We start from the raw sequence: 24,894 nt of genomic DNA on the forward strand, positions 1-24,894 counted from the left end.
AAACAGACTAATCTTGCTTCCACGGTTTGTCAGTCACATTTTATGTATGATCCGCTCCAGCAAGTTGTCTTACAGGCACAAAAGTAAAAAGCTGATCCCCAGAGACTTGCAAAGATGATTTTTTTGATAGCTCATTTTTCATTCTCTGTTGTTGCTCAGGACCAAAAGCCTTGCAAGTTTTCTTTTTTTTCATACAGATAAACCAATATGTAATTTAGGTTTCCAAGCCCAGATGTATATAGGCATTTTCAACCATTCGTGAGTGACTTTTGTCCTTTGCTGGTAGTCATGGCTGCGCAGTTTTACAATGGAACGCAAGATAGCTTCGGCAGCCGCGTGACGGGAAGTGTTGTGAGCTACTTTTGGGCCACAATCTAAATGTTTATTTTTCTACGGTTACTTTTTCAGTTCTTACTTTACTATTTATTTATGTTTTACGGTGTATTCACACAAACCTTATCCTGTGCGTATTTCAGGATTGGAAGCTGCATTCAATCGTTTAGATTACAATCCTGCATATTAAATATGCACAGCATACTGTAAGTGAGAATAGACCCTTAATTTGCATCATCAGAAAACTGGGACACTACAAGCCTATACCATTACACTAGTGCGGGTGATGCTGATGACAGATTTCCTTAAAAGGGTACTCCGGGATAGAAAGATGTATCCCCTATCCTAAGGTACACCGGTACCCCTCGTCCCAAATCTCTTGCCAGGTGCCCCGACTTTCCTCCTGTATGGAGTGAGTTGACCACTGCACAAAGCTATAGCCGACGCACCCCACTTTATGCACCTCATTAGGAGAGCTCTACGCTGGTATCTCCGGCTCTACCATAGAGCTACATGGAGTGTCGGACACCGCTTTGTTTGCCATTTAGGAGTTCACAAGGGTCTTAGCGATTGGTACCCAGCAATCTAACACTTCTCCCTTATCCATAGGATAGGGGATACATTTTTCTATCCTGGAATACTCCTTTAAAAGCATAACTGTCATTACAAACAACTTTTGACACGTGTAAATTTGTTGACCGCCCCGTGTCTGACTCCTGAGACCTGCTGTGATTGAGTTAATAACCGGGGAAGCCAGCGAAATTGCGCTCCACTCCTCAGCCTGTCGAAAGATCCATAAATTTCTCTCCATAGACTTCTATGCAGAGAAGTGGATGGACCTCTCAGCTTTGTAATTTAAAATATGCACCCAGTCAGCCTCAGACCAGTAAGCAGTCCTTTTGCAAAAAATTTTCCTCACAGAGGTCCAGACAGCAAGGTTGCGGCAGAGGTCCAGACAACAAAAAAGGCACATCCAAAAATACATACAAGGCAGATTTCTGACGCCAGCCTCCTGCCTATGGACGGCCATCTCTTACTTCTGCCTAGCTTGGAAGAGATTAAAGGATCAGAAAAACAGTTGATTTCTTCAAAAAAGACTTGTTTCAAAAAGTTAAGGCATTTGTATGGACCATATCCAGACTATGTCCAATATATTGAGATTTCATAGCATTGCTTTTTTTTTTCATACATACAGAATTCATCCAAGAGGTTTCAGGGCCATGTCATCTACCTTTGGCTATTAAAGCTCAAACAAACCATCCACATGAACCCTTGGACGAAGTCCGTTCTCTCGCTGAAAGTTTCCTTTATGTTGGCTATTGCCAACAAGGGTGAGTGAACGGTCCTGTTGAGTAATTTGCCTTTTATGTTGCCAAAAACCATATTGCAGACACTAAAAAGGACTAGTTTGCAATCTGCATTTGCCTAAATATGGCCTAATATGTGGCCTTAGTAAAACTGGCCAAAGTCAGGCAGGACAAAAAAAAAAAATAATTTGGACAACATTTTTGCATCAGCACTGCTCTTCACTTCAGGCAATGTTATTTTTGTTAACAGAATTTTTGATTTACAAATAAAACTTTACAAATACTCTGCTCAAAAAAACTTACCCAGAACAGGTTGAGCTGGTAATGATATATGGGCAATAGCTCCCCCCAGAACTGTGCAACAGCAGTGGGTACCAAGGGAAGACCTGATCTATTACTGGAAAGTACCCACAGATATATAACATTTGGCTGCTTCTATGTTACAAACAAAAAGGGAAATAACCATGTGGGTCCATTTTTAACAAAATAGTATTATGACTCCCTTTCTATTCCGAGTTTCATACTTGTTACCTATTCCCAAAATTCAAGTGCATTAAAGGAGATGTCCGGTGCTTACTTTTCTTATTTTATCCGTTCCGGGCTGAAAAATAAAAGAAAACAAATTTTCTCTTACCTGCCTAGGCTCCCCCGGTGCTTCGGTACAGGTGTTCGGTCCCCGGGCTGTATTCCTTTTACTTCCCGTTAGCCCGGCACGTCACACGGAGCTTCAGCCTATCACCGGCCGCAGCGATGTCCCGCCTCGGCCAGTGATAGGCTGAAGCTCCGGGTGACGTGCCGGGCTAACAGGAAGAAGAATACAGCCCGGGGACCGATCGCCTGTACCGGAGCACCGGGGGAGCGTAGGCAGGCAAGAGAAAGATTATTTTCTTTTTTTTTGCAGCCCGGAATGGATACAATAAGAAAAGTGAGCACCGGACATGTCCTTTAACATACTGAGCACAGAATGACAACTTTCAAGTATACTTGATTAAGACAGGTATGTTTACTGTCTGATACATGATCCATTCATATACACAAAATAAAAATTCTACAAAGCCTGTCACAGACAGCCATTAGATAGAAGTTCAACGCTGATGTGTATGTGTAGGACATTGCAAGGTGTTGGGCTCTGTTCATATAGATAGAACAGTATACACTAAGGCAGGTTATTGGGTATCCAGACAAACTGCTGGTAAAACCAATGCTGAAAAGTCTTATCTTGTGATGACTGTAAGTCAACATTTTCAAAAAAAAAAAAAACAGTCCACAATAATTAATCATCTTCTTCCTCCTCCTCTTCCTGTTTTACCTTTTTCTTCTTCTTCTTCTTTTTCAAAGGCTGTAAATTAAAACAATACAAAAATGTGGATGAAATGTGACAGCATATAACTTCATGGCTGTAAAATAAATTGAGTCACAGACGTAGCGGCTTAACCAGTGCAGACCCTCACCTCTGCAATGCTAGTAGTAGGTGCTTCCTCTTCCTCCTCCTCTTCAGTCTTTATAAGTTTCTTCTTTTTCTTCTTCTTCTTTGGCGTCTCCTCAACTTCTGGTTCTTCTGTAAAGATACAGTATGGTCACAACAATTCTAACCTAACCAATCCCACCTAAGCAAACTCAAAGATGACTGAGCACAGTAGTTTACTTGTCACCAGTATTTAAGCAAATACCTTCTGCTTCTTCAACCACTTCAACCTTTGGCTTTTTAGCTTTCTTCACTTTGACCGCAGCAGGCTGCTCTTCTTCCTCCACCTCTTCAAATTTCCTCTTTTTGGAAACTGAGGGCAGCGTGGAGTCTCCAGATGGGTCATAAGTTCTAACCTCACTGTAAGAAGAACAATCACAATGAACTACGAAAGCATATTTCATCTGTATACTTTCTTCAGACTGAGTAATGATGATAAAAATACAGCATATTAACCAGTTGCAGTCTAAGGACGAGCAAGCTCCTGACTCGAGCCAGCACCATACTGGCTGACCCCCAACTGATTCCTGTAGCTGGGGGCCGCCGTTAATAGAAGACATGCGACACTCGCTGCGGGCGGCTATTAACCCTTTAGATTGCTGCTGTCAAAGCTGACTGCGTCTAAAAGGGAGTTTTAACACCAGTCCCTGGTGGTCCAGTGGGGGGATAGTTAAAAAACCTAAATAAACAGCCCTTACTAGGAGAAAAAAAAAATAGAAGTCTGGAGAGCAGCAGACCTGAGTCTTGCCTCCTACTGACACTAGCTAAAAACTGATTACCTCACTTTCAGTGGGTGGGTGTATCCCGCCAGGGAGGAGCAGACTTTTTTCCCCTAGTGTCAGCGCCTCCTAGTGGCAAGAGCATATACCTATCAGTATAGGTGTCCCCCAATGAAGAGCGACCGAGAAAAAGATAAAATATGGTGTCATTTATGCCGAAAAGTGCACTGCTTAGAATCGGAAGCCCTCAAAAGTTACAAAATTGCGATTTTGAAAATTTGGACACTTTTTTTCTGGTTTCCCCGTAGATTTTGATGTAATTACAAATTAAAATTGGTGGCGCAAAAAAACAAGCCCTCATATGGGTCTGTAAGTGAAAAATTTAAAGCGTTATGAGGTGGAAAAAAAAACAAAAGTAGAAAAATGAAAAAATGGCCTGGTCCTTAAGGGGGAAAACTGCATTAATATATGTGTTCACAATTATTATTATTATTATTATTATTTTTTTAATAAACATGCATGCACACAATATACACACATTCATTTAGCAGTTCTTACCTTTTGTGTTGGTATTTGTCAGCTCTGGCGAGTGCTTTCCCTGTACCACTAATTCTCTTCAGCTGGGGAGAATTAGATAACATATCAACACTAAATTATGTATAGATATAGATCATGTACAGCAAAGATATATAAACAGCAAGTCTCAGATGAGGTAGTGACTGATATTGCCCTCATAGAAACATCAGGCAATAAAATTATGTCATCATCATAGACCACAAGACTGATTACAGCTGCACAAAGTACCTACCCCCTTCTCCTCCAAGTTTCGAAGACGTGCTTCCAACTTCGCTCTGCTCTCTACACCAAGTTCTGCATTTGTGTCCTCCCCAAGGGCATCATATCTAATAGCAAGTGCGGCCTTGGCTGCCAGCATCCGCGAGATCTGAATGGGTCAACAAGTCAATGGAAAACAAGTTACTAAAATCCTTATTTTCAGATAACATAAGGCACATTATCTACACCTTAAAGAACATCTAATGTGAAAACAGCAGCACATTTATTTCCCTTACTGTTTTCTGCTAGGATTTTTGTTTTTTACTGCACATTAGCTGATATATAGAAAAGCATGATTTCCACACTTCAAATATAGAACTTTTAAACTTACAGCCGGTTCATCAACATTAAATGCAACAAAGATATAGATATAGGGCAGATGTATCAAAACCTGTCCAGAGGAAAAGTTGCTGAGTTGCCCAAAGCAACCAATCAGATCGCTTTTCATTTTTCAGAGGCCTTTTCCAAAATTAAAGGAGGAAGTTGATTGGTTGCTATGGGCAACTCAGCAACTTTTCCTTTTGGCAGGTTTTGATAAATCTCCCCCATAGTGCGGGTGAACCAGATTATAATGATTTATAACTTGCTCGGATCGGGGCAGCTGTTCAGGAGATGAAGGGTGTAGTGGGCCTCTGTTGCTAATAAATAAAATATATATATCTACAGCCATCTCTACACACGCACACATATATTGGTTCATAGTGCAATGAAAGCAGGACCCGGCATATCCAGCATGTGCCCTCTCTGCCTCCGATATACCTATCCACCTCTTGAATATTAATGGACCCTTCGCCCATGTGAGCGTGAGGTGGGCAGGCATATAGAAGACAGGGATGCTGGGTCCTGCCTGCTTTGTGCAAAAGATGACATTTACATTTTACCAACACATATTACCAAGTCAATACACCCTGTATCTCCGGATCTAGAATCCTATTAGGTTGCAGGTGAATGGGCTGTCAGTTTCACTTTAAAATGCTGCAATTTAAAAATGATCTTAATTCTAAGTCTAAACAATAGTTGCAACAAATCTATTACTCCAGTATATCTAAAATGTAAGCAACTAAGCCTGCCTGCCCTGCTGGTATCTTCAGGTTAGCAAGACAAGGGTAAAGACAGTATGAAGTAATATGACTGGAGTATTAGACTACCCAGTACCATGAAAACACAGGCCTTGAGAGAAGCCATAGACAAAATGCTGGAATTTATTTTATTGAACAGCATTAACAAAATTACACATTTGAAGCATAAAATTATTTATAGACTTGAAATCCTTACAATATTTCCATTATGAAAATACAACACTATTCTGAGAAAAGTGCATGTGACTTGAAGGGCCACACAATGGTGTGTCATGTATTCCAAAAACAGAATGATTTTAAATAGTTACCCCAAGACTATATCTGACCACCTGTCCCAGCAGTCAGACCCCTATCAGTTTACACCTTTCCAGGGGATAGTTGATAATTTATAATTTTGGGATAATCCCTTTAATGATTCTGGCTGGTTTGGACTTCCGTTATACATGCATAAATGTCAAGCATAACAAGCAACTGGACAGCACCTACATCTTTTTTTTTTATTATCAGTTATTACTTTTTAAAGATACATATATTAATAAGATACATATATTAGTTGGCCTTTCATAAACAATTAGAGAAAATCTATAAAATGCAGATATCATTAATTAGTAAAAACCTAAACATTTCAAGCATATATGTAGTGATTTAAAGTTAACCAGTTATCACTTTCAAGCTGTCCAAACCACAAATGCAGTCCCTGTTGGCTTTTGCCTACCCCATCAGCCTTAATGGATAAATCTCTCTTGGGGTATAGGGAAAGATCCATCTATAAATGCTGGTGAGCAGGCAAAGCCACCAGGGAGTGTCCAGATGACTTGTTATTCAGTCAGCATGAAAGTAATGACAGGTTCACTTTTTATAACCAGTTAGAAGGAAGAGTGCATAATGTTGTCTTCACTGGGATTTACCGTATTTTTCGCCGTATAAGACGCACTTTTTCTTCCCCAAAACTGGGGGGAAAAAGTCGGTGCGTCTTATACGGCAAATACACCCCTATCGCGGCGGTCCCTGCGGCCATCAACGGCCGGGACCCGCGGCTAATACAGGACATCACCGATCGCGGTGATGCCCTGTATTAACCCTTCAGACGCGGCGATCAAAGCTGACCGCCGCGTCTGAAGGGAAAGTGACACTAACCCGATTTGACCGCGGCGGTCCCAAACAGCCAGACTGAATAGCCGGGTTAGTGCTTACAGGACACCGGGAGGGACCTTACCTGCCTCCTCTGTGTCTTCTCCGTTCAGGGATCCCCTGTATGCCGGCGCTCTCCTGCCTCGTCATCACGTCGTCGTGTACGTGCGTCGGCGTGCGTAACAACGTGATGTTGGCGACGGAGAGCGATGATACCCGGCCGGCAACAGAGACATTCAGGAGCGCCGGGGACACGGCGACAGCCAGGGCAGCGGTGACGGGTCCGGAGCGGCGGGGACACGTGAGTATTACCTACTATGCAGTGGTCTTCAATCTGCGGACCTCCAGATGTTGCAAAACTACAACTCCCAGCATGCCCGGACAGCCAACGGCTGTCCGGGCATGCTGGGAGTTGTAGTTTTGCAACATCTGGAGGTCCGCAGATTGAAGAACACTATTTGGTTCAAAATCTTATATTTTTTAGATCTTGCACCTAAAAATAGCGTGCGTCTTATAGGGCGAAAAATACGGTACATAGAACAACTCACCTTGCCCTTATTTTTGGGTGTGGTCTGCCCAACAAGGGATGCATGATAAATGAGACCGTATTTTGGAGTGTCCCTCTTGGTCTTCAGTGCTCTAAACAGTGCCTTCTCCGCCCCCAAGATCTGCACAGTGGATGCTGGGTGTTTTGCCAGATTGAGAAGGGAGCCTATTAAAATAACCCAAAAGATAAATGCAGAGCCCCTAATAACGAAAAAACTAAGAAGATGCACCTGAAAGAGCTACATGAAACCCTGAAGTTTCAAACGTATGTAATTTATAACTACGAGATCTCAGATGAGGTAGTGACTAGAATTGCCATCATGTAAAGTCAGGCAACCTAATATAGTCATCATCACAGATCATAGCAGGAAACTACAGAAGGAATCTTGTGATGAAAGGAAAGCCAGTGTGGCACTGAAGACTTACCTGCATGGGCAATAAGTCTGGCCCCGACCAACTCCCCTACTAGGACTGTGAGGTTTGGAGCTATGGCCATCATTCTGTTCTTGAGGTAATCGTACAGCTGTGTCCTGTATTCAGAAATTTCTATTACCTAAAGGAAAGGGACAAGCATGTTTATTATATACTAAGATAGTGACATAATGCAAAAAAAACTAATTTCAAAGGCTACTTTTAGTTTTGATGCTTAAATTACATAGGGTGTGATAACACTAAAAATAACATACTATATATCTAACCTAAAGTTCAGCCATAGCACTATACATACTAACATCAGGCACAGTGACTTAACATAAGACTGTCTGCACAGATAAGGTGTCTTGGCTGACTAGGTCATCAAGCGCTGCTGGTGGGTCTCTGGTGGGATAACTGGATTGAATCAGCAGAAAGACTTCCCCATTGTTTGGGGCCACACTAACCTGATCACAGAGATGAGAGATATTATTGATATCTTCTTCTGACACCTCTGTACCCATTGAAATCTCTGCAGCAGCTTTCACTTCAGCCTCAACCTCTTCAGGCAACATTTCAGACAGGTCATAGGAGGCAAAATTAACTCTGTCACCTGTTCAATGATAAAAAGCAAACATATTAGTGAAACTAACAGTAAAAAAACAGTTGTTGAAATGCAGCGTTCAGTTGACAATGACATGAGCTCTGTGGCCTCAGATGAGGTAGTGACTGAAATTGCCATCATGGATAATCCGGCAATTAGATTTAAAATCATCATCACTGGCCAAAATGGAGCAGAGAGAGATTTTACGTACTGCTACAGTAATTATTCTTAGTGCTGGACGGTATGACCAAAAATGTATATCACGGTAGTTTTCAAACTTATTGTGGTTCCACAGTATTTTTTTTCACTCATTTCCCCCCCCCCCACGAATGAATTATCAGCCGCAGTGCACAGGGGAACTAATATGACCAGCGGGCGCTGCTCTTATTTTCCCTCCCCCCAACAACCGAATGAATTATCAGCTGCAGCACTGTCCCCACATCAGGAGACTAATCATGTTACCCGCAGGGACTGCTCTCCTCCTGTGAGCCGCGGCGCTGGACTTCTGTTTGGAGAACGGAAGCGGTCACCTCTCCTGTAAGTGCTGTAAGCCAGTGGGCCGCAGAATTTCTGATCAGAAGCTCTGCAGCGCCCGCGGCCCACTGGCTTTCTGCGCTTGCAGAGGGAGGTGACAGCTTCCGTTCCATGGATAGAAATCCTGCGCCCTCGGCTCACAGCTCATTAATTTCCAGCGCCGCAGCTCACAGGAGGAGAGCAGCGCCTGCGGGTAACATGATTAGTCTCCCGATGTGGGGACAGCGCTGCAGAGCTATGGGTCATCAGTAAAACCTTTTCTGTTCCCAGATAAACCCTTTAACCGATTGTCTAAGAACGAGCCGGCAAGCGGTGTATGATAAGCTCCTGACTCGAGTCTGCATCATACTGGCTGGCCCCCAGCTGATTCCTGTAGCTGGGGGCTGCAGTTATCGCCGCAGATGGCTATTAACCCTCAAAGTTGACAGTGGCATCTAAAAGGACATTTAAACAATCCCTGGTGGTCCAGTGAGGTGGATCGCATCTCCCGCAGCGCGATCGCGATACACTGTGGAGGTAGCAGGAGGGATTACCTCTCCTGTTGCGGCTGTCCCAGCTCTGTGATTGATCAAGCGCAGAGCACACAGATCAATATCAATGTGGTTCTATGGAACCACTGATCTGTATGAGGAATCTACTGATTCCTCCTAAAAGGACAAAAAAAAAAAAAAAATTAAGTGGTCACTCATTAAAACTAATTTTTACTATTGCACTTTTTTTTTTAACCATATTTCTAATATACTTTGTTTAAAAAAAAATTTAGTTTTCTATGTTTTGTGCTTAAAAAAAAGCAAAAAAAAAGGAAGGTTTCTATGTTTTATTTGTGCCTAAAAAAAATCTCAAGAGCACATTTTCCCCCTTCTTATACACAGACTTTGGACCAAAGCCCAATCACAGGAAGTGCAGCCTGGAGTGCTGAGGGGCAACATAAAACCTATGTAAATTAAGTATCCTTGTTACCGTATGGGCCCGCAGAATAAAGATAGTGTCATTTTTACAGAAAGGTGTACTGCACAGAATCAAAAGCCCCCAAAAGTTCCAAAATCTTTACTCCTCTCTCCATTCAAAGAATACAGACACCATAAATGTTCTCCTCAGATAATAATCAATGCAGACTCACCTACGGCCCGCACACACTTGCAGTATGCCAAGTTATCTGTGATAATCTTGCCTAGCTCGGGAAAGTGCCAGCCATACCACTCTCTGCAGCGCATTATGTAGTTATTCAGCTCCTTATCCAGATCATCTAGAAGGGCTGGAGGAAAAGGTCAAGTTATAACTAGGAAAATGTTAGGTGTTATTTTTATTCATTTTTAATGACAAGATACTTACAGATAGCTTGTACGATCATCGTGTCCACTTTGTCAGGGCTGAACTTTAATTTGTAGCGAGACAGGCTGTGGATATATAAAAACAGAAGCTTATGGTTACCGAACAATCAAGTGTGAAATGTTAACACTATTTGCGCCAAGTACTGCACAACAATATACCACAAACCAAAAGGGAGTAATATCCCTGTCTGAGGCAAATTCTGAAAAGGTGTGTGAACACTTATAAATCATTCATGCGCCACTGTATACTAGAGATGTCCCAACACTTTTTTTTTTTTAAGACCGAGTAACGATACTTTAATTCTAGTACTGGCCGATACCAAGTACGAGTACTTTTATTTTAAAGGGAATCCGACAGCATGGTGACCCAGTTTCTGGCGCTGCTTACCGTGCTGATATGTGGGTCCTTGTTGTGTACAATGGAGGCGGCTGCTGTAGTATTTCTCTCTTCTCCATTGGACAGAACAGGGAATTTGCACTGGCGGCAAAACTGATGTCTCCAGAGAGATTGCGCTGATGTTCACATGGTGAGCAGCGATACAAACCAGGTCACCTGCACGATCTACCCATAAATTCAAGTTAGTGCAGGTGACTCTGCTGTAAGATTGCTTTCAATAGTAGGTAGTATTCCCTTGTAGGTAGTATAGATAGTTGCAGACATTAGTAGCAGCCCCCTGTAGACCGCAGCCCCCCTTGTCCCCCTTACAGACAGGCCCCCCTTAAAGACGGCAGGCCCCCCCCTTTATAGATGGAAGGCCCCCCCTATAAACTGCAAGCCCCCCCCCCCCCCCCAAATAGACTGCAAGCCCCCCCCCCAAATAGACGGCAGAAGAAAAACTTTAACTCCCCTTCCTACGTTCCCCCGTTGCGGAGATATCGGCATCCCGTTCCTCTGGCTCTGCTCCGTGCTTCTAAGGCTCGGAATGTCACAGCGCTTTCAGAGTATTGCCGGCCACAGTGATGTCCCGGCCAGAGCTCTTTACATGACAGTGCCTTCAGCCTATCAAAGGCTGAGGAGGGACATTGCTGCGGCCGCCGATACGCCGAAAGAGCTGTGACGTTCTGAGCCTTAGAAGCACGGAGCAGAGCCAGAGGAACGGGACGCCAATATCTCCGCAATGGAGGAACGTAGGAAGGGGAGGTTTTTTTGCAGCCCGGGCACAGGATGAGTTAAAAGATTTTCACTGTATATCTAATTAAATTCTTTTTTTTTTTTTTTTTTGGGTGGGGGTCCGACAGGTACGCTTTAACTATAAAGGTATGCTTGTGAAGTCCCAGTGCACTGTGTGCAGTTTCACAAGCATATTCTTGGCGACCGTTTATACATCTCAGCTGCATCATAGTCAGCACATGCAATTCTTCGAACACACACATGGCACGGACAACCTAAGACAATAGTTTTCTTTAACATACGCAAAATGTTGCCTCAGTGGTAGTGACGAAACGTTGAATGAAATCATAGATGTTCAACTCAACTAAACTCCATCATTGGCAATCATGTATAGGGAAGCCAAACCTACACTGCTGTACAATACAAAGGCTGCACTTATAGTACACCATTTTACAGTTTATATATAGAGCTCTAAATCGTGCAGTTTTTGAATAAGGATTGCATGGTGTAACGCCGTTACATGCATTCTGCATTCATAGTGTTGCTAGCAGAAATTATCAACAGGCTTGTCAGATGCAGTAGGACATTTAGGGTGGCAATATACCAGAGACCTTGAACAGCCAAAAGGGCTGATTTGGACCATTTTCTGCCAACCACTGATGCCTTGTGACATGAACCAGCATAAAAAGGTGCTGACCAACAGAAGATTGATCCACCATACATGATTGATCTTTAACAGTGCAAAGTGGTTGATGACAAATATCTGCATGTCATCAATGGAAGCCCAGGTCAGATTGTTCAGAAAATGGCCACCTGAAATGCCTAAGGTACAACCAAGCCTTACATTATCCTACAGATCACATTTCAGTGCTTGGGAGTTAGAGAAGCTACCAGCATGGAAAACTTGTGAGAGATACACTCAAGCAGCAAGGATTGTGAATGCAAAAAAATTAGAAAATATTACTGATCAAGCAATTTAGGTTTAAAGGGGTTATCCGGCCATAAGATTTCTGATCGCGGGGAGCCAGCCGCTGGGACCCCCCCCACAATCTCCATTCAGCACTCGCATTCTATGCGGGGTTGTGTCTCCAGTCTCTCCCCCTCCCATAGACACGAATGGAAACAAAGAGCTTTCCAAGACATACATTGTGGGTGCTATTATTAGCGCGGTTGACTGAATAGATAAGGATAAAAATCACATTTAGGCCCGTGTAACACATGGCATTTTTTGTAAACCTTTCACTGCAGCATTTATGAGCCAAAGCTAAGGCTAAGTTTGCATTTTTTTTCTGGCAGTTTTTGGAGATCTGCCACTGCAGTTTTTGAGCCAAAACCAGAAGTGTATTAAAAAAGGAATAGGACATAATGGAAGGACTTACACTTCCTTCCTTATGGATCCACTTCTGACTGTGACTCAAAAACTGCAGCGGCATCTTTCCAAAAACTACCAGAAAAAAGTGGAAACTTAGCCTAAAAGAGGATAAAAAAAAAAGAATGGGAAACACCTCACAAACTGCAGCTGCAGGTTTCCAAAAAGCTGCCGTGTGTGACACCATCCAATGACAATAAGGAACAAAAACAGGTTACCTGTGGGCTAATCCAAGGGACATTGCAGCCATTTCCCGAGTGGAGAGTCCTGTAATAAGGCCATCAACCTGATTGCGAATACCCCTCATGAGCTCTGTAACCATAGCACTGTGCACGCAGCTGAGGTTTACTTTATCCTGGAGTGAGGAACATGAAAGGCAGAACTGGTAAGCAGATCCTTCTAACATTATGCGAGAAAAAAAAACTGGGTGGGTTTAGACTCCAGTTCTGATAGATTGAGGAGAGAAGCTCACAAAGGCTGAAGAAAGAGAGAAAAGCAGATACAAGGGAGATTCATATAGGGTGTGTATAAGTAAAGAGAAAAGAGCACTGTAGAGGCAAAAGTTTAATAAAGATCTAGTGCAGCTGGCCCTAAGCTGAGGACCTCCAGATGTTGCAAATCTACAACTTCCAGCATGCCTGGACAGCCTTTGGCTACAACTCCCAGCATGCTGGGAGTTGTAGTTTTGCAACATCTGGAGATGTATGGTTTGATGACCACTGATCTAGTGAGAAATTGCTTAGAAAGCACAAAGTAAGAATTAAAAGAAATGCTTTTCAAAAGGGGTCCCTAGGCTTTAAGGCACACATCGATCAGAACCCACACAAAAAAATAAAATTAAATATGTAAAATTAAATAGATACCTAATCCTAACCATGTACATCTCTTTTTTTTATGTCTATCACCTTTATTTATTATTAAAAAAAAATCCCTCTTTTCATTAGCTCACAGAGTTATAAATCCTCTCAGGGGAAGGGGGAGTGTCCCTCCCTAGTGGTGGGAGGCGATTGGCAAGTCTGCTCATGCAGCCTTGTCCATGAGTCATCTCTTGTCCAGGACTCATGGACAAGCCTGATGCTGCTGCAGGACTGGTTAGTTTCCCAGTAGGTATAAGGACCCCTAGCCATTTTCTTTATTAACCCCTTAAGGACCCATGACGTATGCGCACCTCTCTGTACCCTGGGCTTTAAGGACCCATGACGTATGAGTACATCATGGCGTTTTCCGGTCTCTGCCGCTCACCGGGAGGAGATCGGAACGGCATGCCTGCTGAAATCCTTCAGCAGGCATGCCGTGCTAATGCCCCCCCCCCCCAATGTCGGCGATCGCAGAAAATTGCATGTCAATTCAGACATGCGATTTTCTCCTATTCCGGGCTGATCGGGTCTCTGGTGACAGATCACCCGGAAAATTGTGATGATCGGAGCTGTCAGTGAAAGCCCTGATCATCTTGCAGGGTAGGAGTGGAGTCGCAATGCTGCGATCTCCTCCTATTCCCTGCCATTAGTCAGAATTGATTCTGACCAATGGCAGAGCAGGACAGTGGGTTGCCCGTTCTGGCTACCCCTGGATGTCGAGGGGATCGTGGGAAGATGGAGGCCAGGTACCTTAACTGAAGAGATGCCTGGGAACAGCTGATCGTCTCTGGAGACTGCTGGATCCTTGCTCAGGTAGGGAAGCGACGGTGGGGGGGAATTGAAAGTGAAAGTAAAGTGATCTTTACTGTGGCAATCACTAGGAAGGCCAAACTGCAACTCCCAGCATGCCCAGACAGCCAAAGGCTGTCTGGGCATGCTGGGAGTTGTAGTTTTGCAACAACTGGAGGGTCACAGTTTAAGGACCATTGTTACAGTGGTGCCCAAATGGTAGCCCTCCAGATGTTTCCAAACTACAACCCTCAGCATGCCTAGACTGCCCAGGCATGCTGGGAGTTGTAGTTCTGTAACATCTGTCCCTTCAGATTTAGCAATTTTCATGACAGTGGTCAGATGTGCAAAAAATGGCCAGGTCCTAAGGTGTAAAATGGCTGGGTCCTTAAGGGGTTAAATATTTAAAACTGTTTAAAAAGGTATTTAATTTTCATCAGTAACATAAGTTTTTAGATCTGACAGTGCCCAATATTAAAATGTCATTAATACCTTGATAACGCCTCCAAGTTTGGCATCTGCAATCGCCAGCTGTTCATGTGCTTCTTTGGCTGCAATTTTCTTCAGGACCTTCTTTAAGTTCTTGCTGATCTTTCCCTCTACCAAAGCAGTAGCCGCTGAAAGACGTAAAAGAGTTTGGTTTAGATGAGCTATTAGATTAATCTGACCACAAACAGAAGAACTTTTATAGAACAAGAGACATTTGACCAGAATTTGAGGTCAGGACGCAACTCAATTAAAACAGTAAATAGGAAGGACTAAAATTCTACTCTGGATTCAGTGCAGCGTGAAGTGTCCAATATACTGTATACACATCATTTATCTGTTTGTCAAAGATTAATCGTAGACACATGTAGGAAAAACGTTGCCTCAGTGGTAGTGACGAAATGTTAGGATAAAATCATTCTGTTTCAGCTTAAAACAATCCATCATTGGCAACAGTCAATAGAAAGAAAAAAAAAAGACTTTTCACTGATACAAAACAAATGCTCACCTGCTAATGCTTCAGTGGTGTCTTGAAACTTCTCAAAGTGTTTTAACTTGACTCTAAAAAAAAAAAAAAAATAATAACAAAACATTTAAAATGTGTTAAATTGTGTCATATCTGGATTAACAGAGACCTTAGATATTAGAAGACAAGTAAACAGAATTGTATCTTTTTTTACATTAATATTTAAAAATGTATAAAGAAAAACGTTAAGGATTTATCCAGGAGTAAAAACAGAGCACATTTCTTACAAAAACAGTGCCACAACTGTTTTCAGGTTGTGTGTGGTATTACAACTTGGCTCCATTTACCTCAATGGAACTGAGCTGCCAAACCACACACAACCCAAGGACAGCTGTGGTGCTGTTTTTGGAAGAAATTAGCTGTGTGTTTCTATTCCCTATCCACAAAATTGTTATCTCCAGAATAGGGCCATAAGTGTTTGTTATGAGTGGAGAGGTGAGTCGTGCCATGACTCCATTCAATGTCTATGGAGCTGCCGGAGAAAGCCGAGAACTGTTCTCCAGTATCTCTGGCAACTCCACAGACAAAGAATGGCACCAATGTGCGTGTCAGCACTCCGTTCATAAACACTTGGAGCTCCATTCTCGAACGTGTGTGTGCGTGAGGGGTCCAACTGCTATCCTTTAGACCAGTGTTTCCCAACCAATGTGCCTTCAGGTGTTGCAAAACTACAACTCCCAGCTTGTCCGGGCATGCTGGGAATTGTGGTTTTGCAACAACTGGAGGCACACTGGTTGGGAAACACTGCAGTAATAGAGAATGATCCGTAAATTTAACTCAGAATACTGCTTTAAAAACCATTTGTTGCCTCAGTGGTAGTGACGAAACCGTTGAATCTAATCATGGTGGTTCAATTCAACTATAGATCCATCATTGGCAACTATCAATGGCAAATTCAAGACAGAGAACCTGGTGCTTTATAAAAAGGCAAGACTTAAGGAGCAGAGCATTTGGTTTCAACAGATTACCAAGCATACAAAACTACCACCAGCTGTTTTATTTAAAGTGTACTTGTCGCCAACAAAAACTTTTTATATAATGAAGATAACATGTGTATTTGTAATATACATTGGTTAAAAAATATGTATATTTTTGTCCCTGCAGCTATTGCCTGTGTCTCTATGAGGAGTCCAAATACAGGAAATGAGGGGAGGACAAGCGGGGCCCTGTGCACCGAGGACAAGCGGGGCCCTGTGCACCGAGGACAAGCGGGGCCCTGTGCACCGAGGACAAGCGGGGCCCTGTGCACCGAGGACAAGCGGGGCCCTGTGCACCGAGGACAAGCGGGGCCCTGTGCACCGAGGACAAGCGGGGCCCTGTGCACCGAGGACAAGCGGGGCCCTGTGCACCGAGGACAAGCGGGGCCCTGTGCACCGAGGACAAGCGGGGCCCTGTGCACCGAGGACAAGCGGGGCCCTGTGCACCGAGGACAAGCGGGGCCCTGTGCACCGAGGACAAGCGGGGCCCTGTGCACCGAGGACAAGCGGGGCCCTGTGCACCGAGGACAAGCGGGGCCCTGTGCACCGAGGACAAGCGGGGCCCTGTGCACCGAGGACAAGCGGGGCCCTGTGCACCGAGGACAAGCGGGGCCCTGTGCACCAAGGACAAGCGGGGCCCTGTGCACCGAGGACAAGCGGGGCCCTGTGCACCGAGGACAAGCGGGGCCCTGTGCACCGAGGACAAGTGACATGCTACGGGCTCACACATGAGGATGATTGACAGGCCAGGAGCCTGCACAGAGTCCCGCCCTCAGTTCCTGTATTTGGACTCCTCAGAGACACACAGGCAATAGCTGCAGGGACATTTTTCACCCAAAAATAGGAAGATTTTTTTAACCAATGTATATTACAAAGATACATATGTTATCTGCATTATAGAACAAGTTTGTTTATGACAGGTACACTTTAACTGGTATTAAAACTCAAGCCCACATTCATGCCTTTTCCCCCTAAAACCCCAAAACAGATTCATGTGTCTATGTTTAACGTGCGATCATCAAATGTTATAGTTTACCTAGTGACTATAGAACCTTTTACAGAATGCAGTCACACCTGATAGACATTCTAGGACTTACACTTTATTTGCCTTTTCGGGGGTTTCAAACTCTTTCCATATACTGTCCACTTCTTGCAACTTGCTCTCATCTAGAACCTAATAAAAAGCAACCAGTTAAACAGGAAAAAAGAAAACTAGAAAACTTACATAGTAAAAATTCAAAGTAAAAGCAGCGACACAACATTAGTACATTCACTTCCTGTTCTATACAGATAATATACCAGTGACGCCTTTCTTCTAAGAACAGACAAGACTACAGTGAAAGGTGACACCAGCAGAGATAACACTGGATCAACCACTATTCACAGTAAAGACCACCATCCCCACCTACCTGTAGAATGTCCTCTAAAAAGGTCACAGGCCATGCCCCGCAATATCTGCAATTCCCCTGAATGAATTGCCCCTGAAGGGGTACTCCACCCACAGACATCTTATGCCCTATCCAAAGGATAGGAGATAAAGGGGGAGATTCATCAAACCCTGTGCTGAGGTAAAGTAAACCGGTTGCCCATAGCAACCAATTAGATCACTTTCATTTTTTTAAAAGCCTGAGAAATAAAATACGAAATCTGATTGGTTGCTATGGCAACTGGTCCAGTTTTCCTCAGCACAAGTTTTATTGCCGCACGCTGTTAGCCCAGGGTCCCGGCTATCGTTAGCAGCCGAGACCTACCCGATGCGATGCACCGTTTTTCACACATGGGACCGGGCTTAGGACGTACAGGTACGCCCCAAGTCCTTAAGAGGTTAATATGCAAATGTATTTATAAACACTTACAGTTGAATCCAAGAAGCTGTTCCACCAACTTCTTCTAAGCTCTTCTAGCAGAGAGAAGTAGTTGGGCAGAAGCTGCTGCCTTCTTTTTGTGTGCTGATCTGTTGCTGAAGATAGAGCAGTGGGAGGATCCAGGAAGGGGCATTTATTATAAAACATGATTTCCCTAGTAGAATCCCATAGTCATGTTTAACCTGTTAAGGACCAAGGGCATACAGGTACGCCTTTGCTCCCTGGTACTTAAGAACCAAGGGCGTACCTGTACGCCCGTGGGGATTTCGGTCCCTGACGCGCATATTGATCAGCAGGCACCCCACGAAAATACCCAGGGGGTCATCAGACCCCCCCCCCATGTCAGCGATCGGCGCAAATAGCAAGTGAATTCACATTTGCGATTTGCGCGATTACGGGTCATTACGGGTCTATAGGGACCCGGAAAATAAGGGGGATCGCGGTTGTCCATGACACCTACGATCCAGCTGAAGGGATAGGAGTGATGTGGCAGGGGTGCCACCCCTCCTATCCCTTCTTTTGGGCGTCTAGAAGGGGGGGGGGGGGGTTAAGTTTTGTTTTCCCCGTTCTGCCCATCCACAATAGGTGGGGCAGGATGGGGAAACGAAGAGGAGTGGCGCCGACATCCACTTACCCTGCGGGCGACGATCAGTGTCGGAGATCGGCGCGGGTGGCATGTCGTGCGGCTGGCTCCCTGGATCCGACTGAAGACGACAGTGGTCTCTACACTGTTGCAAAACTACAACTCCCAGAATGCCCAGACAGCTCTCATGCTGGGATTTGTAGTTTTGCAACAGCTGTAGGATCACAGTTTGGAGATCACTGTGCAGTGAACTGTGGCCCTCCAGATCTTGCAAAACTGCCACTCCCAGGATGCCCACAGTTTGCTGTCTGGGCATGCTGGGATTTGTAGTTTTGCAACATCTGGAGGTCCAGTTTGGAAATCACTGTGCAGTGGTCTCTAAACTGCAGACCTCCAGATGTTGCAAAACTGCATATCCCAGCATGCCCAAACAGCTGTCTCAGCATGCTGGGAGTTGTAGTTGCGTACCTCCAGCTGTTGCATAACTACATCTCCCAGCATGCACTTCGGCGATCAGTACATGCTGGGAGTTGTAGTTTTGCAACACCTGGAGGCACACTGGTTGGAAAATACTGAGTTAGGTAACAGAACCTAACTGAAGGTTTTCCAACCAGTGTGGCTCCAGCTGTTGCAAAAGTACAACTCCCAGCATGCACGGTCTGTTGTAGTTTTGAAACAGCTGGAGCTTTGCCCCCCATGTGAATGTACAGGGTACATTCACACGGGCAGGCTTACAGTAAGTTTCCTGCTTCAAGTATGAGCTACTGCAAATTTTTCGCCGCAGCGCAAACTCCTAGCGGTAAACTCACTGTAACCCGCCAGTGCGAATGTACCCTAAAAACACTACACTAACACATAAAGGGTAAAACACTACATATACACCCCTTACACTGCCCCCCCCCCCCCAATAAAAATGAAAAATGTATTGTTCGGCAGCGTTTCCAAAACAGAGCCTACAGCTGTTGCAAAACAACAACTCCAAGCATTTCCGGACAGCCACTGACTGTCCAGGCATGCTGGGAGTTTAGTAACAGCTGGAGGCACCCGGTTTGGGAATCACTGGGGTAGAATACCCCTATGCAATCCCTAATTTAGTCCTCAAATGCACATTGCGCTCTCTCACTTTGGAGCCCTGTCGTATTTCAAGGAAACAGTTTAGGGCCACATATGGGGTATTTCCTTACTCAGGAAAAATTGCACTACAAATTTTGAGGGGCTTTTCCTCCTTTTACCCCTTATGAAAAGGAAAAAGTTGGGGTCTACACCAGCCTGTTAGTGTAAACTTTTTTTTTTTTTTTTTTTTTTGCACACTAAACATGCTGGTGTTGCCCTTTACTTTTTATTTTCACAAGAGGTAAAAGGAAAAAAGACCCCCGCAATTTCTCCTGAGTACGGAAATACCCCATATGTGGCCGTACTATGTACATTTGAGACCTAAAGTGGTGATTTGCACAGGGGTTGCTGATTTTACAGCAGTTCTGACAAAAAAAAAAAAAATACCCACATGTGACCCCATTTTGGAAACTGCACCCCTCACAGAATGTAACAAGGGGTATAGTGAGCCTTAACACCCCACAGGTGCTTGACAAATTTTCATTAAAGTTGGATGGGAAAATAAAAAAAAATCACTAAAATGCTGGTGTTACCCTAAATTTCTCTTTTTCACAAGGGAAAATAGGAAAACAGCCCATCAAAATGTGTCACCCCATTTCTTCTTAGTATATAAATACCCCATATGTGGATGTAAAGTACTCTGCGGGTGAACTACAATTCTCAGAAGAGAAGGAGCGCCATTGGGATTTTGAAGAGAAAATTTGTCTGGAATTGGCCACGTGTGTTTAAAAAGCCCCCATAGTGCCAGAACAGTGGACCCCCCCCCCACATGTGACCCCATTTTGGAAACTACACCCCTCATGTGATGTAATAAGGGGTACAGTGAGCATTTACACCCCACAGTTGTCTGACAGTTTTCTGGAACAGTGGTCAGTGAACAGGGGGGGGGGGCGCCTTTGTAAACACACTTGGCCCCTGACTTCCATTCTAAACAAATTCCCTTTCCAAAAGCTCAACGGCACCCCTTCTCTTCTGAGCATTGTAGTGCGCCAGCAGAGTACCCCACACATGGGGTATTTCCATACATGTATAATTTGGGGAAAAACCAGCATTTTAGTGAATTATTTTTTTTCATTTACACATCCAACTTTAACAAAAAGTCGTGAAATACTTGTGAAGTGTTAAGGCTCACTGTACCCCTTGTTACGTTCCTTGAGGGGTGTAAATTCCACAATAGTATGCCGCATTTTTATTTATTTCTTTTGCTGTTCTGGCACCATAGGGGCTTCCTAAATGCGACATGCCCCCCAAAAACTATTCCAGCAAAATTTGCTTTCAAAAATCCAAATGTGACTCCTCTTCTGAGCATTGTAGTTCGCCCATAGATCATTTTATGTCCTAACATGGGGTGTTTCCACACTCAGAAGAGATGGGGTTACAAGTTTTGGAGGGCATTTTCTCCCATTACCCTTTATAAAAATGGTAAATTTGGGGAAAAAACAGCACTTTAGTGAATTTTTTTTGTTCCCCTATACACATCCGACTAACGAAAAGTCATCAAACACCAGTGGGGTGTTAAGGCTCAATGGACCCCTTGTTACATGCCTTGAGGGGGTGTAGTTTCCAAACAAAATGGTATGCCATGTGTGTGTGGGGGGGGGGTTCTGCTGTTCTGGCACCATAGGGGCTTCCTAAATTGACAAGCCCCCCAAAAACCATTTCAGAAAAACTCTCGCTCCAAAATCCCAATGTCGCTCCTTCCCTTCTGAGCCCGCCGTACACTTGACATACACATGAGGTATTTCCTTACTCGAGAGAAATTGGGTTACAAATTTTGAGAGGATTTGTCTCCATTTACTTCTTGTAAATATTCAAAAACTGGGTCTACAAGAACATGCCAGTGTATAAAATGAAGATTCAGATTTTTTTCCTTTATTTTGCTGTTATTCCTGTGAAACACCTAAAGGGTTAACACACTTACTGAATGTCATTTTGAATACTTTGAGGGGTGCAGTTTTTATAATGGGGTCATTTGTGGGGGTATTTATAATATGAAGGCCATTCAAATCCACTTCAAATCTGAACTGGTCCTTGAAAAATTCCGATTTTGAAAATTTTGTGAAAAATTGGAAAATTTCTGCTGAACTTTGACATATTGTTAAGACATTGTTTTTGTGAATCAAAATATAATTTGGAATGTCTATTTTCCTCACAAGCAGAGAGCTTAAAATTTTGAAAAATGCTAAAAATTTTCTTCAAATTTTGGAATTTTTCACCAAGAAATGATGCAAGTATCGACAAAATTTTACCACTAACAAAGTAGAATATGTCACGAAAAAACTCTCAATTAGAATGAAAGGTAAAAGCATCCCAGATTTATTAATGCTTAAAGTGACAGTGGTCAGCAAAAAACGCTCTGGTCCTACAGTGAAAATTGGCCTGGTCCTTAAAGGGGTTGCTTACACATCTTATCCCCTATCCAAAGGATAGGGGATAAGATGCCTGATCGCAGGAGTCCCGCCGCTGGGGACCCCCGTGATCTTGCACGCGGCACCCCGTTTATAATCAGTCCCCAGAGCGTGTTCGCTTTGGGTCTGATTACCGGCGACCACAGGGCCGACAACGTGTGACGTTACGCCTCCGCGTGATGTCACACGGGGGCAGAGGCGTCATGTCACACGCAGTCGGCCCTGTGGTCGCTGGTAATCAGACCTGGAGCGAACACGGTACTAGAAAGTTAAACAGCTTTGTAAATTACTTCTGTTAAAAAAATCTAAATCCTTCCAGTGCTTATCAGCTGCTGAATACTACAAAGGAAACACTTCTTTTTGCAACACAGAGCTCTCTTCTGAATCACGAGCACAGTGGTCTCTGCTGACATCTCTGTCCATTTTAAGAACTGTCTAGAGTAGGAGAAAATCCCCATAGAAAAAAAAAAGTTTTCCACCGAAGTACCCCTTTAAGCTTTACAAGTTTTTATAGCCTTAGCTGAATGGCAGCAGTTTTTCCAATGGTTTACAGCTTCAGTCTAACTATTGACCCTCCCTTCACTTATACAAGCGTCTCTAGTCCTGCAAAAAAAAAAACATTTCCTTAATCCCTTATCAGTGAGAGGCTAGGCTAACCATGTTCCCTGTAACAGCAGGACACAACACTTTGGAAAGTATAAGTATTGCCGCCCCTAATTGTGCGTTGTGTGCCAAATAGTAAAGCACATGAAAAGCTTCTTCACAGTCACTTAACGTGTTCGTTTTGCGGTTACGCGAGGCACTGCATGCATTGGTCTTTATTCTTACAGTAGAGAAGTCATTAATTATAACTTTTTGTGAGTTGGGACATTTAACCTTGCTTTTTTTTCTTCCAATCTAAATTTAATAGGAGTCGGTGCATTTTTGCCGACACCAGGTACCCAAAATTTTGTCCGACTCCCCAGCCCTGACTGGAAGGGTTAAGATTTTTAAATAGAAATTATTTACAAATATGTTTGACTTTCTGGCACCAGTTTTGAATGTTTTTTCCCCATCCAAGTACCCCTTTAAATGGGCACTGTCACCAACTTTATTTTTTGATATGTTGTAGTACTTATATACTACAACATATCTCTTATACTTTTATTATTTGTTTCATTAAAAGGGTTTAATTTACACTTAAAAACCGGCCACTGAAAAAGGACTGATTTTGGAGTGGCAATCAGTCCTTTTTCAGTTAGGCTGCACTCGCTCCCTGCCTGTCAATCAGACAGGCGGGAGCGAGCGCATTGGCTCCCCGGCCACTGGCTGGGAGGCCACTCCTCCCGCACATCGCTGCCGCTGTCCCTGCACGCCCGCTGCCGGACTCTGGAGTAACTGCAAGTGTAATGAGGAAACGGGGTATGCGGAGCGGGCGGGCGGGGGGGGCGGAGTGAACGGGCTAGCAAAAAAATAAAATAGGATGGTGGGAGCTACACTTTCAGCTCTTAATTGTCACATCGTATAAGACAGTACAGTAATACAGGACAGAACTGGATGGCACACACTTCATGGTTACCGGCTGCAGAGAAAGCTGGCATATCTGCAATTAATATTTTATGTTTTTTTTCTTCAAGTGCCCATTGATTTCAATGCAAACTTCCTGCTCTGAAAAGTATCTTTACTTGATGCTGATTTCCATGCTGTTTTGAACATTGTACGTTGGGGTCAATAGGAGAGGTAAACTGCACTTTAGGTGCCCCATGTAAATACACTCTAAGGCAGCGTTTCCTAATCAGGGTGCCTCCAGCTGTTGCAAAACTACAACTCTCAGCATGCCTGGACAGCCTTTGGCTGTCCGGGCATGCTGGGAGTTGTAGTTTTGCAACATATGGAGGCGCCCAGGCCGGAAAACAGTGCTCAAAAACAAATGACCTCCAACTGTTGCAAAACTATAACTCCCATCACATCCCGACCTAAAAAGGTCAGTGCATGATGGGAATGCTGGTCTAACTGGAGAGCCACAGGTTAAAGAATATTGCCCTGAGGCCTTGTTCCCAGGTGCGGGACATTAGATGATCTAAAGGGATATTATGTAGATCTTCCTAAAGGGATCTGCAGATCACCCTGAACCCCGGAGGCCACGTATTGGATTGCGGTATGATTGGGTGATAATAATAACAGGCAGGCTGCAGACCCCAGATCCGGATTAATAAACTGCCCCCAGCACATGCAGCATTAGTACTAGTGTGGCACCGTAGGGGTGACCGAGAGCGCACGTGCGCCTGATCCATATAGTCCGTGAACCCGCCACAGCGATCATTTCCTAAATTAATCGCACGATCAGATGACATGGAGCCCTACCTTAAATATGGCGTAACCCGCCGCGGTCTCAAAAAGCACCAACATGGCTGAACCGGGATCGCTGCTTGAGTCGGACCCGGAGACGTAACCTCGAACCCTCGAGCCCTCGCAGCCCAGACACGTGTAAAGCTGGGCGCCAAAACGCATGCGCACAGCTTACTTCCGCTGCAAAA

The 24,894-nt window shown here is 44.0% G+C and overlaps 1 protein-coding gene and 3 non-coding genes across 4 annotated transcripts; all 4 read right to left on the reverse strand.

The window, feature by feature from the left end:
* Positions 1-2,623: 2,623 nt before the first annotated feature.
* Positions 2,624-24,868, reverse strand: NOP58 (NOP58 ribonucleoprotein). The gene is made up of 15 exons (XM_056533494.1): positions 24,722-24,868; positions 17,507-17,583; positions 15,415-15,467; positions 14,913-15,037; positions 12,993-13,129; positions 10,296-10,360; positions 10,084-10,218; positions 8,293-8,438; positions 7,841-7,967; positions 7,417-7,580; positions 4,633-4,767; positions 4,383-4,444; positions 3,311-3,465; positions 3,092-3,198; positions 2,624-2,979 (listed from the first exon to the last, which is right to left on the reverse strand). The coding sequence occupies exons 1-15, from the start codon at positions 24,866-24,868 to the stop codon at positions 2,914-2,916; spliced, it is 1,701 nt and encodes a 566-aa protein (XP_056389469.1). The 3' UTR covers positions 2,624-2,913.
* On the reverse strand, positions 11,709-11,796 carry LOC130290159 (small nucleolar RNA SNORD70). The gene has a single exon (XR_008847527.1). It is a non-coding gene; the product is annotated as a small nucleolar RNA SNORD70 (small nucleolar RNA).
* LOC130290158 (small nucleolar RNA SNORD70) lies at positions 15,279-15,366 on the reverse strand. Its single transcript, XR_008847526.1, has one exon. It is a non-coding gene; the product is annotated as a small nucleolar RNA SNORD70 (small nucleolar RNA).
* Positions 16,230-16,319, reverse strand: LOC130290157 (small nucleolar RNA SNORD70). The gene has a single exon (XR_008847525.1). It is a non-coding gene; the product is annotated as a small nucleolar RNA SNORD70 (small nucleolar RNA).
* Positions 24,869-24,894: the final 26 nt, after the last annotated feature.

The sequence above is a fragment of the Hyla sarda genome, chromosome 8 (genome assembly GCF_029499605.1).
Source record: "Hyla sarda isolate aHylSar1 chromosome 8, aHylSar1.hap1, whole genome shotgun sequence".
Classification (NCBI taxonomy): Eukaryota; Metazoa; Chordata; class Amphibia; order Anura; family Hylidae; genus Hyla; species Hyla sarda.